This window comes from Bufo gargarizans, chromosome 9, assembly GCF_014858855.1.
Source record: "Bufo gargarizans isolate SCDJY-AF-19 chromosome 9, ASM1485885v1, whole genome shotgun sequence".
NCBI lineage: Eukaryota > Metazoa > Chordata > Amphibia > Anura > Bufonidae > Bufo > Bufo gargarizans.
Genome location: NC_058088.1, coordinates 185,990,771 through 186,007,837, shown reverse-complemented (window position 1 = coordinate 186,007,837; position 17,067 = coordinate 185,990,771). Strand labels below are relative to the sequence as shown.

General features: G+C 50.3%; 1 protein-coding gene across 1 annotated transcript; it reads left to right on the top strand.

Moving 5' to 3' along the window:
- The first annotated feature begins 4,959 nt into the window (after positions 1-4,959).
- Positions 4,960-16,651, top strand: ATP6AP1 (ATPase H+ transporting accessory protein 1). The gene is made up of 10 exons (XM_044305730.1): positions 4,960-5,110; positions 6,145-6,271; positions 6,963-7,037; positions 7,679-7,872; positions 8,837-8,877; positions 9,323-9,408; positions 10,814-11,052; positions 11,906-11,941; positions 14,080-14,323; positions 15,729-16,651. The coding sequence occupies exons 1-10, from the start codon at positions 5,001-5,003 to the stop codon at positions 15,936-15,938; spliced, it is 1,362 nt and encodes a 453-aa protein (XP_044161665.1). The 5' UTR covers positions 4,960-5,000; the 3' UTR covers positions 15,939-16,651.
- Positions 16,652-17,067: the final 416 nt, after the last annotated feature.

The following is a 17,067-nucleotide window of genomic DNA, read 5'->3' as shown; positions in this document are numbered from 1 at the left end:
CTGCTGGAACACTATGTTGTCCTTTTCATACCCATAGTACTCGAGTGTATGAAGCAAATTGTCTTGTAGGATACTCACATATAGCTCAACATTGAGACCACTATCGATCCTGGTCCAGTATCTATAGATTGTTCCACCACCAGGAGCAAAGCAATAACGCAGTTACATGACAAGAATCATATGCTAAAAAGTCGCAAGACCAATTTATTTATGAGATAGCCAAGATGATTGTCTATGGTGGAACAATCTCTTTCTTTTGGTAGACTACAAATTACAACCTGTTCTCAGTTCTCACATTCCCTAATAGCTCAGTGTGTTATTAGGTTGATTCAAGTGAAAGGTCACTGGTTTGAAAACAGAAGCAGCCGTGAAGATGATTTCCCAAGAAAAGAGAAACCGAAAACCAAGAAAATTGCCAAACTGCATCATGTGAGCGTCATGACAGCTGAAAGAATACAAAATGAAGTCCGTCCATTCCAAAGCCAAGGGGTGAATGTCCAGGCAAAATATCGGAGTCAACAAGTCGGCTCATCACAAACGATTGTCTAGAGAACAAAAGTTGAGCACTACCATGAGTCCTGTGTCATGCTAACAGTAAAGCATCTGGAGACCATTAATGCATGGGGTTGTTCCTCATCCAAGGGAGTGGGCTCACTCACAGTTTTACCTAAGAGCACTGCAATAAAGAATGGTTTCAAAACATCCCCCAAGAGCAATGTCTCCTGACCACACAGGAGTAGCTTCTCCTGATCATCCAGGAGCTACTTCTATCAACCATCCAGGAGCAAACTTTACCCGGCTATCCCGGAGCAAACTTCTCCAGACCATCCAGGAGCAACTTCTCCCTTCCATCCAGGAACAACTTCTCCCGACCACCCAGGAGCAACTTCTCCCGACCACCCAGGAGCAACTTCTCCCGACCACCCAGGAGCAACTTATTCTGACCATCCAGGAACAACTTCTACCAACCATCCAGGAGCAAACGGCTACCGAACTGAGCAACTTCTCCTGTCCATCCAGGAGCAGACTTCTCCACACCATCTGGAAGAAAACTTTTCCTGACCATCCAGAAGCAACTTCTTCTGACCATCCAAGAGCAACTTATCCTGACCACCCAGGAGCAACTTTTACCAACCATCAAGGAGCAAACTTCTCCCAAACATCCAGGAGCAACTTCTCCAGACCATCCAGGAGCAACTTCTCCTGACCAGCAAGGAGCAACTTCTCCTGACCATCCAGGAGCAACTTCTCCTAACCATCAAGGAGCAACTTCTCCTGACCATCCATGAGCAATGTGGTGATGGCCAATGTTTTTTCCAACATGACGGGCACCATAGCATAAGGCAAAACTGAGAATCAAGTGGTTCAGTGAACAAAACACTAACATTTTGGATCCATGGCCAGAAAACTCCCCAGACCTCAATTCCATTGAGAACCTGTGGTCAATCCTCAAACAAGTGGGTGAACAAATAAAAACTTATGATAAACTCCAAACACTGATTAGGCAACTATGGGTCATCATCAGTCAGGATTTGGCCCAGAAGCTGACACCCGGCATGCCAGGGTGAAATGCATAGGTCCTGAAAAAGAAGGGTCAACACTGGAAATATTCAGTCTTTGCATAAGGCCTCTTTCACACTACAGTATGTTGCATTCAGTGTTTTGCGTTCCGTTTTTCACGGATCCGTTGTTCCGTTTTTTGCTTCCGTTGTGGTTCCGTTTCCGTTCCGTTGTTCCGTTCCGTTTTTCCGTATGGCAAATACAGTATACAGTAATTTCATATTAAAAATTGAGCTGGGCATAACATTTTCAATTGATGGTTCCGCAAAAAACGGAACGAATACGGAAGACATACGGATGCATTTCCGTATGTGTTCCGTTTTTTTTTGCGGCCCCATTGACTTGAATGGAGACACGGACTGTGATTCTCGGCCAAATATAGGACATGTTCTATCTTTTCAACGGAACGGAAAAACGGAAATACGGAAACGGAATGCATACGGAACACATTCCGTTTTTTTGCGGAACCATTGAAATGAATGGTTCCGTATACGGACCGTATACGGAACGCAAAAAACGGACCGTATACGGAACGCAAAAAACTGTAGTGTGAAAGAGGCCTTAGGCCTCTTTCACACTACAGTTTTTTGCGTTCCGTATACGGTCCGTTTTTTGCGTTCCGTATACGGTCCGTATACGGAACCATTCATTTCAATGGTTCCGCAAAAAAACGGAATGTGTTCCGTATGCATTCCGTTTCCGTATTTCCGTTTTTCCGTTCCGTTGAAAAGATAGAACATGTCCTATATTTGGCCGAGAATCACAGTCCGTGTCTCCATTCAAGTCAATGGGGCCGCAAAAAAAACGGAACACATACGGAAATGCATCCGTATGTCTTCCGTATTCGTTCCGTTTTTTGCGGAACCATCAATTGAAAATGTTATGCCCAGCTCAATTTTTAATATGAAATTACTGTATACTGTATTTGCCATACGGAAAAACGGAACGGAACAACGGAACGGAAACGGAACCACAACGGAAGCAAAAAACGGAACAACGGATCCGTGAAAAACGGAACGCAAAACACTGAATGCAACATACTGTAGTGTGAAAGAGGCCTTAACCTGATAGATTTCTTGATAGAAGTTTAAAAACTTCTGAAATGTTTCTATGTCCTTCACTATACCAGGAACATCTGACAAAAAGATCCAAAAACACTGAAGCAACAAAATGTGTGAAAACTGAAATTTGAGTCAGTCTCAAAACTTTTGTCCAGGACTGTACAGACCCCCTAATCTAATACAGACCTAAAACACTTGACTGTAAATGCCCACTCCCTGGGCACCCAACCATTAGTGCCCTTGGGAGTGGCCCTCCCAACCAAGGGTTCCTACTCACCAAGCCTTGTGTGGTCCACCTCGGGAAAAGGTGCCCAGGTGATGCCAGAGCAGCAGCCAGACTCACACTGAGCCGCTCCGAGCCCCTGAGACACTTTTCTACATGGACACTACCACTACAGAATAGGGGAGGACGAGCGCTTTCAATCTGCCAGGACTGCGCTCTAATTACCCACCTGTCAAGGGAAGTGAAGCCGGATGTGTGAGAAATTATTACTATTTAAATTATTAGTGAGGCTGGGTTCACACCTGAGCGTTTTACAGCGCGTTCCTACGCGCTGTAAAACGCTCAACAAGGAGAAACCAATGATTCCCTATGGGAATGGTTCACACTTGGGCGTTTTACAGCGCGTACGATCGCGCTGTAAAACGCCCGACGCTCCAAAAAGTACATGAGCGACTTTTGGGGCGTTTGTGGCCATAGGACACTGTAGTGAATCACACAAACGCGCATCAAACGCGCGTTTACTATTACAAAAACGCGCATAAAAATGCGCGTCAAAAACGCGCGTAAAACGCGTGTTTGCGCAACGCTCAAGTGTGAACCCAGCCTTAGTGCACGGATGCCAGTCTTATGGGTGGCAGTGAGTGCCGGTATGCCAGTCTTATGGGTGGCAGTGAGTGCCGGTATGCCAGTCTTATGGGGGGCAGTGAGTGCCAGGATGCCAGTCTTATGGGTGGCAGTGAGAGCCGGTATGCCAGTCTTATGGGGGGCAGTGAGTGGCAGGATGCCAGTCTTATGGGTGGCAGAGAATGTCAGTCATATTGGTGGGCAGTGAGTATTGAGATGCCAGTCTTATGGATGGCAGTGATTGCCGGGATGCCAGTCTTATGGGTGGACAGTGAGTGCTGGGATACCAGTCTTATGGGTGGCAGTGAGAGCCGGTATGCCAGTCTTATGGGGGGCAGTGAGTGGCAGGATGCCAGTCTTATGGGTGGCAGAGAATGTCAGTCATATTGGTGGGCAGCGAGTATTGAGATGCCAGTCTTATGGATGGCAGTGATTGCCGGGATGCCAGTCTTATGGGTGGACAGTGAGTGCTGGGATGCCAGTCTTATGGATGGGCAGTGAGTCATGGGATGCCGGTCTTATAGGTGGCAGTGAGTGCCAGGATGCCAGTCTTATAGGTGGCAGTGAGTGCCAGGATGCCAGTCTTATAGGTGGCAGTGAGTGCCGGGACACCAGTTTTATAGGTGGCAGTGAGTGCTGGGATACCAGTCTTATGTGTGGACAGTGAGTGCCGATTGGTAGTCACCCTCAGGGCCTCTATAGCCACTGAGTTATTCAGTAAAGTCTATCTGTACAGCGCCACCTGCTGTTTGCTCCTTTTCTAATTTCTCTGTCCTGCTTACTGAGATGGACGCACATGCTCAGTTCCATCCTTCAACTGCCACCAGCTGCAGCAGAGAGGCCACATCCCCGACAAAGGGCACACGCCCTGTTCTGTCAGCGCAATATAAACCTGGCAGAGAAATGAATGTGGAGATCTCTGGATCCATGTGAGGCACAGGGCTGTGCTTCCGTAGGGTCCGTCCTGTGGTTCTGCATCTCCGGATTTGCGGACCCATTAAAGTGAATGAGTCTGCATCTCTGATGTGGAATGCACACGGCCGGTGCCCTGTGTATTGCGGACCCCGTCGTATGCAGGCCGCAATACGGCAGCGAAGTGGCAACGGTCGCAAGAACAAGCCCTTAGAGCGCGTTCACACTGAAGTATTTCCATCCCTTATACGTGCCTTGCCAGAAATACCCATGAGGGAAAATTAGGAGAATCCAGAATGTGAGTGTGCTGTGGATAGCTGCAGAGGAAGAATAACGGGCACCCCTCCTTCCTGTGCAGTTTTGGGGTACATTCCTCTGCTGCACCTGCGCCTCTTATTACAGTGTAGTACTGCGCATGCGCCTGATTTAATAGCGAAGCGACAGGAGTTTGACGGCGCATGCGCTCTGACTACAGTCCTACTGTCCAATAACATTTCAGTACGTTTATCCCGCCTTCTTGCCGCACCTTGATTGACGTCGACGACCTCCAATGGGCTTTGCCCTTGTCACCTGATCGGCGGCAGTCATGTGATTGTCTTCCCTGTGTTTGGGGCAGGAAGATGGCGGCCGGGTCGTTCTTCGTACCTCTCTCCTTCCTCCTTGTACTGGTGGTGCCATGGCATGCTGCCACCTCCCAGCAAGTGCCCGTCCTGCTGTGGTCCAGCGAGGGGTGAGAGCTGTGTGTTTTTAGACACAACCATTATATTTGTCATTGCTGTGTGTTACTGCAGGGTTCCTCCTCGATGTGTCGTGTGATGACGTCATTATGTCATGATTTTTTTTATAAATTATGTATTAGTACACTCATGATGTCACTTATTACACTCAGGTTGTTGTGATGTCATCACAGGGTATTATACTCAGGTTGTTATGATGTGATCGCAGTGTATTATTCTCAGGTTGTTATGATGTCATCACAGTGTATAATTACACTCATGATGTCATTGCAGTGTATTATTCTCAGGATATGGTGGCATGATGTCATCACATTTCATTATAATCATGGTGTTGTGATGTCATCACTGTGCTCACGTGTTACATTCTTTCAGTACACGTCATCTTTCTGTCCGCCATTCTTTACACTGCAGCACTGGATACTACACTGCGGCAAACCATTGCCACGCTCCCTCCGTGACGCCCCCTCCCCCATGAGCACAAACGGAGGGGACGTCTTGGGCTGTGACACAATGCGGTGCAGACGGTTCCCCACGTGCGGAGTTCTCATTTCCACTTCCTCAAAATTGTTCCTGGAAACAGAACGTGCCCGGGATGTGGTGACCGGAGGAGTTATAGGAGTACCGCCTTATACTAATGCAGCCCCCCCCCCCCCCCCCCAGACGTCGGACACCACAGCTCCCAGCATTACGACAGATGGGAGACCCCTTTACTAATGTACTTCTGTAATGGCGGCCTATGCCATATTGGATCTCTCAGTAGTGCAGCCTCAGGCTTTGGGCCTGTATCTTCCAGCATAAGATGTCACAGGCGTCTCATGAGCCTGAAATTTCCCAGAAATAATTGTCCGTCCGCTGCTTATGAATGATCCATTGTCAGGGCTGCACTCAGCTCGGTCATGTGAGGCGGGACTTGTGGTTTTCCCGGGAGGCCATTGGAGTCCGTGTACACCCACCTATGTGACGTGCCCATTAGACCAGTACTTGTCTGATATGTACATGGCGTTAATATCCCGTGTCCTGCCGACAGCTCCCTCTGGTCAGCGCAGCCCAGCGCACATGGCGGACACGTGACAACCGATCTCCAGCTGGGTCAGTACCTGGACGCGGCTCTCAGCACTGGACCCAGGAATGTTCTGCTGTTCCTCCAAGAGAAGGTATTGTTCTCAGCAAGATGAGGCGGGCGGGGGAGGGGCTGGTGCCCGTGAATGGGTCCGTGCAGTGAGGGCCAATAATGTGACCTAAAGGGAGAGGACCTGTCCCCTCTCCTGACATCCCCCACGTAGTAAGAATTCTGGAGCATCCATTCTTCTGACTCCATGATGTGCCATCCCTCTATTATTCCTGCTAGAATTTATGAATGAATTAGCTAGCAGTTTACAATGAAGGTCCAGATGGGCGTTACCAGCTGGGGACGTGTCCCTGCACAGCGTGACACTGGCAGCATTGATTGGATAATGTCAGACTGTACATTGACATGCCCCCAGCTGGTAACACCCATCTGGACCTTCACTGCAAACTGCTAGAAATTCTTTCAGAACTTCTAGAAGGAGTAATAGAGGAACGGCACAACATAGAGTGCAGGATTCTTATTACATGGGGGATGCAAGTAGCTACTAAAACAGACAAGTCAGGAGAGGGGACGGGTCGTCTAAGTATCTCTATTAGATTGGTGGGGATCCCAGGTGTCACACGCCCACCGATCAGATATTGATGACCCATCCCATGTAAAAGGACCCCCCTTCCCAGCCTGTATCCCATTAAGTAATTACCCCTAGCCCCCCCCCCCCCCCGCCCCCCCCGTCTCCCTGTGGCGTCGATTCTAACACATCTCTGTTATTCCGTCAGTTGAGCGTTGAAGACTTCACAGCATTCGGCGGAGTCTATGGGAACAAACAAGACAGCGCCTTCCCGAATCTGGAGGTAAGATGGTCCTGTGAGGTGAATGGGGGCCGCGCAGTACAGCACAGCGCTCGGCTTCATCTGGTAGTCCCATAAGGACTGACTGGAGTCCATACACGTGTACGCTCAGTTCAGCCAAGCATGCAGGTGTCATCAGTGGCTTATCCCTGTTGAGAACCATGGATGGGGCATGTTGAAATTCAGTACGCCCAATCCTTTCTTTCCCTAACATATGCCAAAAGACTGAGCAGTTCATGCACATTACATGGCCGCCATAGGACTGCGGGGTGTTGTAGAGGGACCAGACTCCAACCGTAAACTGAGTCTTCTGCGTCACACGTCACAGTGATGGCTGCAATCTGACATTGATGGTGACTTAAAAATCGTGACCCATCAGATACTCTCCTCCTCCTCCTATGGATCGTCTATGGTGGCGCCCGCCCGGGTCGTCATCATCATCGGTAGCTTTTCTGTAGGCTTTTCCCCATTCCATATTATCAGGATATCTGTCAGGTGCCAGACTAATGGATTGTACTGTAAAAGGGTGAGATATTTGGGGAGGGGGCTGCAGGAGGCGCTGGGTGTACTCCCACCAGGGATGTGGACGTGTCCTCTGTACGCTCATCCTGTCCCTCATCTCACACATGACAATTGCTTTGTAGAACATCATGGAGTCGTCACCGTCCTCCTTGGTGCTGCCCGCCGTAGACTGGTACGCTGCCAACATCTTGCCAACTTACCTAAAGGAGAAGCTGGGTGTGAGCCCCCTGCACGTGGATCAGTCGACCCTATTGGAGCTGAGGCTGAATGAGAGTATCCCGTCACTGCTGATTGTGCAGCTGCCCTATGCCAACAGGTGAGGTGAACCGGCCGGCGCTGGAGGACCCGGCTCTGCCGACAGCCGGTGTGACAGGAGGCGGGATGCATGGATTCAGGCATAACTAAGTCAGCCTTACAAATCAAATACCCATCAGCCCGAATGCCCCCGGCACATGCACGCTGGACTTGATGGATGCCATATATTAGTATCTTGTACCCAGTGCCCTCGGTACTAAGCACCCTGGACTAGGTGGCTGCCATATATTAATATCTTGGACTCGGCAGTGCCCCCAGTACTATGCACCCTGGACTAGATGGATGCCATACATTAGTATCTTGGACTCTGCAGTGCCACCGGTACTAAGCACACTGAACTAGGTGACTGCCATATATTAATATCTTGGACTCGGCAGTGCCCCCAGTACTATGCACCCTGGACTAGATGGATGCCATACATTAGTATCTTGGACTCTGCAGTGCCACCGGTACTAAGCACACTGAACTAGGTGACTGCCATATATTAATATCTTGGACTCGGCAGTGCCCCCAGTACTATGTACACTGGACTAGGTGACTACCATATATTAGTATCTTGGACTCGGCAGTGCCCCCAGTACTATGCACCCTGGACTAGGTGACTGCCATATATTAGTATCTTGGACTCGGCAGTGCCCCCAGTACTATGCACCCTGGACTAGGTGGCTGCCAAATATTAATATCTTGGGCCCAGTGCCCCCAATTCTATGCACCCTGGACTAGGTGGCTGCCATATATTAGTGTCTTGCGCCCAGTGCCCCCAGTACTATGCACCCTGGACTAGGCGGCTGCCATATATTAATATATTGGACTTGGCAGTGTCCACATTGTGCATTAACAGACCAGCGCCAGGCCAGTCTGGGGTGTGATCGGCGTTCTTATACTGTAATATGCTACCACTTCTGTTGAACTTTTTGGAATTTTCTATTCATTTACCACTTTTTTTTTTTCTTCCTTCCATTTAGTGCCGGAGTAATGGCAGCTAAAGACGTCCTCCGAGCAAACGGTGAGTCTGAGAAACATGGCTGCTTCATCCCAGAATCTGCCCCACGCCTGTCCATGGGTGGTGCCTGGTACTGCTGCTCATCCCCATTGATGCAGAGCTTTTATACCGCACTCGGCCTGTGGACAGTGCTGTTTTTGGACGAAAGCCGCCATCTTTTTGTAGTCCTAGACAGCCCCTTTAAAGGGTTATCCCCTATCGATCTTGAGTCTATGTATGCAGCAGCAGGTCAAGCATAGTCGCTGCCGCTGCTCCATTCACTCTATGGGACGGTCAGCCCCCAACCCCGGGAGCAGCGAGCACACTTGGTCTTCCGTTCTCATAACTCTCATCTAAGTGCTGGAGGTTGCTGACCCCTATCCACCCCTGCAATCTGGCATCTGATAGTCCGGTACAGTCTGCACGGTGATGAAAGATTGGGAATGATTTTTCTTTTGTCTCTTTGCAGATGAAGTGATAGGACAGGTGCTGAGCACCCTGAAATCAGAAGGTATCCCTTACACCGCCCTCCTCACAGCCCTCAGGCCATCGCGGGTACGTGGAGACTATCCGTTTATTTCCTTCGTCATTGTGTCAGTGGCACAGTCTGTTGCGCCTTCCCGGTGTATTACTGCCCCATGGAGGCTAAAAGGACACTTACTGGGTGATTGGGGCCCATATATACGGAGCTTTTCCAGGCGTGTACGCCATAGATGAGGCTCTGGCATAGTGCCCCCTGAGCCTTCACTCCACTTACAGCACAGGGGTCCTGTTCACACTATCTCTGAGGTCTCTGGCAGCCGTCCCGGCAGGTTCCATGGGAAGAACAGGCTATTTTTCCCATGAAGATGATGGAAGCCTTTATAAGTCAGTGGGGTCAGGTGGTATCCGTCGTGTGATGCACGTGACTGCTTGCTGCGAACTACAGATGAGGGAACCGATTGGAAATTAGGCTTGAATTTCCCCCAAAAATTCAGATTCTAACAAATCCAAAATTCTTTTCAGAGAGAGAAATGCCTAACCTTGAACATTTCGAGGCTACCACCAGGGGAACATCTGATGGTAGCCTCGGACTGTTCAATCAGTGCCTTTTTCTAATACTGGTCTCTCTAATGAGAACGAGCCCCCCCGGGACCCTGACAAATGCCTCTCAGCTAACCTGGGCACCCTTCTCTCAAGACACTTGTTTTTTTTTTTTTTTTGTCCTTTTGGAAGCAGAACTGGATTGCACAACTCGCTCTTTATTTATGTCCTTCCTTCCCTCCTTCCTTTCTTTTCCTCCTTCTTTTACTTTCTTTACTTTATTTTCCTCTTTCCTTTCTTTCCTTCATTTCTGTCCTTACTTTTCTTTTCTTCTTTTTTTTTGTTTTCATTTTGTTCTTCTGGTGTCTTTGGCTTTCTTTTTATGGTTTTTGGTCTTTTTTTTCTTTCTTTATTATGTATTCTTTTTGAGGGATTTCTTTCTGTATCTTTCTCTTTTTTCTTTTGTCTTCTTTTTTCTTCTTTTTGTGTTCTTTTTTTCTTTCTTTCTTTTTTTTCGTTGGGGAGGGCTGAGGGGAGGTTTACTAGGTAAGGGCTTCGCTTTTCCTAAGTTTCTTTTCTCCTTCCTCCCTTCCTTCGCCTTCCTTCCTTTTTCTTTTCCTTTCCTTCTTCCTTCCTTCCTTTTTTTCTTTCCTCCTTCCTTCCTTCCTTCCTTCCTTCCTTCCTTTTTTCTTTTCCTTCCTTCCTTCCTTCCTTCCTTCCTTTTTCTTTTTTCCTTCCTTCCTTCCTTCTTTTTTGATTAACTATTCGCACCCAGAAGGTCTTTTCAGAGCTGTGCCCCTCTCTAGTGTGACAATATGCTTAGAACGGTTTGCAGAGTGACTGGCAGCCATTGCATACCTATCGGCTGTTCGGGGTCTCTATCGGGCGTGAAGTCCCCGCACCGCACTTTAGCTCGTAATACTTTTTGTTCTTTTAGGTTACCAGGGAGAATGACTTTGCTGTGGGCAGTTTTGGGCGCCAGTTGTTGGCGACCGCTACACCGACACCCGCTTACCCTCCTCTGTCTTACAACGGAACCCAGAATATTCCCTGCATCCTGTTTTGGGCCTCGAACATCACGGTGTCTATGGATCGGGAGGTGGAACTGACTAATGCCACGTTCCGGGAGACGGGTGACATCACGAGCGGCTCCTTCTGCAACAGCTCTGCTGCCAGGTGAGGGCCGGGCACGACAAAATAGATAGGAGGCAATAAGAGACCCTTACGTTAAAATGTCAAATATTCAAATTTTGTTTTCTGATGTGATCATACTGCACCACTGATGGCTCCATATTACAACCCGTGTTGTGTGGGTACAGATCGCCACATACCGCAATGTGTCCCCCTGTGTATACTGTTATGTGGCTGTATATGGTGACCTGAATCCATACAACCTCCCCATGACATCAGACCAGTCAGAATGATGTCATCAGAATCTCTCAGTAGTGCATCTTCAGTCCTGGACCTTCTACTCAGTGTAGACTTCAGATACTATCCTCTTAAAGGGGTCTTCCAGCTCACACTTATCCACAGAATTAGCGATTAAATGACTCCTCAAGGGGGTCCCAGCGATCATGAGGAAGTGGAGGGAAGGGGGTCTCGAGTGACCACCACTTAATTCACATCGATGGGACTGCCGGCGATGGAGCCTGGCCGAGCTGTGAAAGCAGATGCCTTTGTTAGGCACCCCGACCCCATGATCACCTAGCGGCGCCCCTCGATTATCCCCTCCATCTGTGAGACTCCCTTAGATGCCATTGTCGCTATTCAGCACAGCATCGAAGGGGTTAAATAATGGCCCAGGTTAGAGGGTTCAGTGATCCCGGATGGTGAGACGCAGGACCCTGCTCTCGTGATCGATGGAGTCGCAGCAGTAATACCCCCGCCGATCATGCACTTATCCTCTGGGCACAGGGCATCTCTGCCATATTTTGTGGGTTTTTTTTCCCTTGTGTTTTCTATAATATTTCCCCCATTTTATGTGGAGAATTGTGGATATTTACAGTTTTTGACGTTCTTTTTCTTCCAGGCTCGAGCTAAATTACAACGGTGGGATCAGAATTGTGTAAGTACTGACATGTGTGCCAGCCCCAGTGATAGAGGTGTGTGCCGGCCCCAGTGATAGAGGTGTGTGCCGGCCCCAGTGATAGAGGTGTGTGCCGGCCCCAGTGATAGAGGTGGGTGCCGGCCCCAGTGATAGAGGTGTGTGCCGGCCCCAGTGATAGAGGTGTGTGCCGGCCCCAGTGATAGAGGTGTGTGCCGGCCCCAGTGATAGAGGTGTGTGCCGGCCCCAGTGATAGAGGTGTGTGCCGGCCCCAGTGATAGAGGTTGTGCCGGCCCCAGTGATAGAGGTGTGTGCCGGCCCCAGTGATAGAGGTGTGTGCCGGCCCCAGTGATAGAGGTTGTGTTCCGGCCCCAGTGATAGAGGTGTGTGCCGGCCCCAGTGATAGAGGTGTGTGCCGGCCCCAGTGATAGAGGTGTGTGCCGGCCCCAGTGATAGAGTGTGTGCCGGCCCCAGTGATAGAGGTGTGTGCCGGCCCCAGTGATAGAGGTGGTGCCGGCCCCAGTGATAGAGGTGGGTGCCGGCCCCAGTGATAGAGGTGGGTGCCGGCCCCAGTGATAGAGGTGGGTGCCGGCCCCAGTGATAGAGGTGGGTGCCGGCCCCAGTGATAGAGGTGGGTGCCGGCCCCAGTGATAGAGGTGGGTGCCGGCCCCAGTGATAGAGGTGGGTGCCGGCCCCAGTGATAGGGGGTGCCGGCCCCAGTGATAGAGGGGTGCCGGCCCCAGTGATAGAGGTGGGTGCCGGCCCCAGTGATAGAGGTGGGTGCCGGCCCCAGTGATGAGGTGGGTGCCGCCCCAGTGATAGAGGTGGGTGCCGCCCCAGTGATAGAGGTGGGTGCCGGCCCAGTGATAGAGGTGGGTGCCGGCCCCAGTGATAGAGGTGGTGCCGGCCCCAGTGATAGGGGGTGCCGGCCCCAGTGATAGAGGTGGTGCCGGCCCCAGTGATAGAGGTGGGTGCCGGCCCCAGTGATAGAGGTGGGTGCCGGCCCCAGTGATAGAGGTGGGTGCCGGCCCCAGTGATAGAGGTGGGTGCCGGCCCCAGTGATAGAGGTGGGTGCCGGCCCCAGTGATAGAGGTGGGTGCCGGCCCCAGTGATAGAGGTGGGTGCCGGCCCCAGTGATAGAGGTGGGTGCCGGCCCCAGTGATAGAGGTGGGTGCCGGCCCCAGTGATAGAGGGGGGTGCCGGCCCCAGTGATAGAGGTGGGTGCCGGCCCCAGTGATAGAGGTGGGTGCCGGCCCCAGTGATAGAGGTGGGTGCCGGCCCCAGTGATAGAGGTGGGTGAGGCCCCAGTGATAGAGGTGGGTGCCGGCCCCAGTGATAGAGGGGTGCCGGCCCCAGTGATAGAGGTGGGTGCCGGCCCAGTGATAGAGGTGGGTGCCGGCCCCAGTGATAGAGTGGGTGCCGGCCCCAGTGATAGAGGTGGGTGCGGCCCCAGTGATGAGGGGGTGCCGGCCCCAGTGATAGAGGTGGGTGCCGGCCCCAGTGATAGAGGTGGATCAGCCGGCCCCAGTGATAGAGGTGGGTGCCGGCCCCAGTGATAGAGGTGGGTGCCGCCTGCGTCAGCCCCAGTGATAGAGGTGTGTGCCGCGTTTATCAGCGCTAGTGATATAGGTGTGTGTCAGCCCCAGTGATAGAGGTGTGTGACGCCTGTGTCAGCCCCAGTGATATAGGTGTGTGTCAGCCCCAGTGATATAGGTGTGTGTCGGCCCCAGTGATATAGGTGTGTGCCGCCTGTGTCGGCCCCAGTGATATAGGTGTGTGCCGCCTGTGTCGGCCCCAGTGATATAGGTGTGTGCCGCCTGTGTCGGCCCCAGTGATATAGGTGTGTGCCGCCTGTGTCGGCCCCAGTGATATAGGTGTGTGCCGCCTGTGTCGGCCCCAGTGATATAGGTGTGTGCCGCCTGTGTCGGCCCCAGTGATATAGGTGTGTGCCGCCTGTGTCGGCCCCAGTGATATAGGTGTGTGCCGCCTGTGTCGGCCCCAGTGATATAGGTGTGTGCCGCCTGTGTCGGCCCCAGTGATATAGGTGTGTGCTGCCTGTGTCAGCATGCTGACATCATTGGATGTCATTTACAAGTTCTGATGTCATCATCTTGCTGATGTCACTTTTCCCTTGTCATTATATTTTTCAATCTCTGCAGCTTCGAACTGGCGAGCCGCTGGTATCCAGTATCCGGACGACCCTGGTTCACTCTGAACCGTGTGTTATTATTTAACGGAACAGTCAACGCCACCTTCCTGGCTCCTCAGGTGAACGCTCCCAGTAACTACTCCTTCCACTGTCAGTATGTCAGCAATCTGCCCACACACGGTCCGCTCCTGGTGAAGAATACCACCGACGATTCCCCTGCCAGCAACTGGCGCCTCACCATCACTGATTTCCAGGTAAGTGAGAGGATGTCACACATATTATATCGCAGAATAGTGAGTGCAGCTCTGGAGTATAATACAGGATGTAACTGAGGATCAGTACAGGATAAGTAATGTATGTACACAGTGACTGCACCAGCAGAATAGTGAGTGCAGCTCTGGAGTATAATACAGGATGTAACTCAGGATCAGTACAGGATAAGTAATGTATGTACACAGTGACTGCACCAGCAGAATAGTGAGTGCAGCTCTGGAGTATAATACAGGATGTACCTCAGGATCAGTACAGGATAAGTAATGTATGTACACAGTGACTGCACCAGCAGAATAGTGAGTGCAGCTCTGGGGTATAATACAGGATGTAACTGAGGATCAGTACAGGATAAGTAATGTATGTACACAGTGACTGCACCAGCAGAATAGTGAGTGCAGCTCTGGAGTATAATACAGGATGTAACTCAGGATCAGTACAGGATAAGTAATGTATGTACACAGTGACTCCACCAGCAGAATAGTGAGTGCAGCTCTGGAGTATAATACAGGATGTAACTCAGGATCAGTACAGGATAAGTAATGTATGTACACAGTGACTGCACCAGCAGAATAGTGAGTGCAGCTCTGGAGTATAATACAGGATGTAACTCAGGATCAGTACAGGATAAGTAATGTATGTACACAGTGACTGCACCAGCAGAATAGTGAGTGCAGCTCTGGAGTATAATACAGGATGTAACTCAGGATCAGTACAGGATAAGTAATGTATGTACACAGTGACTGCACCAGCAGAATAGTGAGTGCAGCTCTGGAGTATAATACAGGATGTAACTCAGGATCAGTACAGGATAAGTAATGTATGTACACAGTGACTGCACCAGCAGAATAGTGAGTGCAGCTCTGGAGTATAATACAGGATGTAACTCAGGATCAGTACAGGATAAGTAATGTATGTACACAGTGACTGCACCAGCAGAATAGTGAGTGCAGCTCTGGAGTATAATACAGGATGTAACTCAGGATCAGTACAGGATAAGTAATGTATGTACACAGTGACTGCACCAGCAGAATAGTGAGTGCAGCTCTGGAGTATAATACAGGATGTAACTCAGGATCAGTACAGGATAAGTAATGTATGTACACAGTGACTGCACCAGCAGAATAGTGAGTGCAGCTCTGGAGTATAATACAGGATGTAACTCAGGATCAGTACAGGATAAGTAATGTATGTACACAGTGACTGCACCAGCAGAATAGTGAGTGCAGCTCTGGAGTATATAATTGTTAATTACAGGTGTAGATTAATTGTATTAATACTGTGGACCTGCCCTTTAAGTCACGCCTTCACACACACTGACCTGTATAGCAGTGAGTTACTATAGATATGTATTTTTTAATCTTTGATCCCACCTCTCTCTCCCCTCAGATTCAGGCCTTTAACGTGACCAGCGTCCAGTTTAATTACGCCAGTGACTGCGCCGGATTCTTCTCTCCCGGCATCTGGATGGGTCTCATCACCACTCTGCTCTTCGTCTTCATCCTGACGTACGGACTCCACATGGTGATGAGCCTCAAGACCATGGATCGCTTTGATGACCCCAAAGGACCATCCATCTCTGTGCCCCAGAACGAGTGACCTCCCCCCGCACCCGTCCATGCCATCCCCTCCTGTGTCCAGGCCCTGATACATTCCGCCCCCCCACCCCGACTGTCACCTTCTCACGTCCTCCTCCATGCGCCCCGTGGGTGAGAGAGTAGGTTCACCCTTGTGTTGTGAGTGGTTGGTCTCCTGTGCGCTTTGTATATAATTTACCTTTACAGATTAGAATGGCTGAGGCATCAAAGACCTCGTACCTCAGTCTTCACTTCCTAGTATGGAGGTCAGGCTTTGGAGGAGGTCCCTCTCTCTCTCTTTTTATTGTTTACTTTCCTGTAAAAGTATTTGGGATTTGAAGGGTTAATGTTCTCCTCCTTAGACCTGCACACGAGGGTCTCGTGCTCTGAGCAGAGAATTACTTGAAAGCAGGGACTTCCAGGTCCTCCTACTGCCACATGGGCACAACATGGCGCCGCAAACAGCAAATATCCCCCGAGTGTCCAGCAGGGGGAGCTACAAGGATGTAAAAACTCTCTAGAATGTGTGCATAGTACCAAGAAACGCTATTTATTTGTGTGTGTGGAGCGGCTGGGATCTGTAGTACATTGACGGCTCTAGTGACGTGATCCCGTGTCGTGCACTGTTTGGCGGATTTTCGCTCGTTTCCATGAACAGGACGTGCGATCCTCTGTAACTCTTCACTGTATAACTTATGAGAAATGAAATAAAATCTACCTGTGGTCGTGTGTGGACGACGTGGTGGCCTCTACTTCATCCAGTCTAGCGCATTTGAGTGAAGGCACTGTGCCGATGCTGCAGAGCCGAGTGTGTCATTTGGCACAGCACAAGATTACAGTTAAAGGGGTATTCCAATTGTAAGAAGATATGTGGATAGGGGGATAACTATGATATCCCACCGGTCATGAGAACGGGGTGCCGTACCCCCTGCAGCGCTCGGCCATCTCCGAAACGCCACTAGAAATGAAAGGAGCAGCCATGCGCATGTGCAACTGGTCGCTCCGTTCATTGCAGGGGGTAAGGGGCCCCCGTTCTCGTGACCAGTGGGGGTCCCAGCAGTAAGACCCCCACCAATATAATAGTTATCCTCTATCCTGTGGAGTCATTACAGCACAGCAATAAATAACTGAAGAACAGAGTCAGCTCTGCT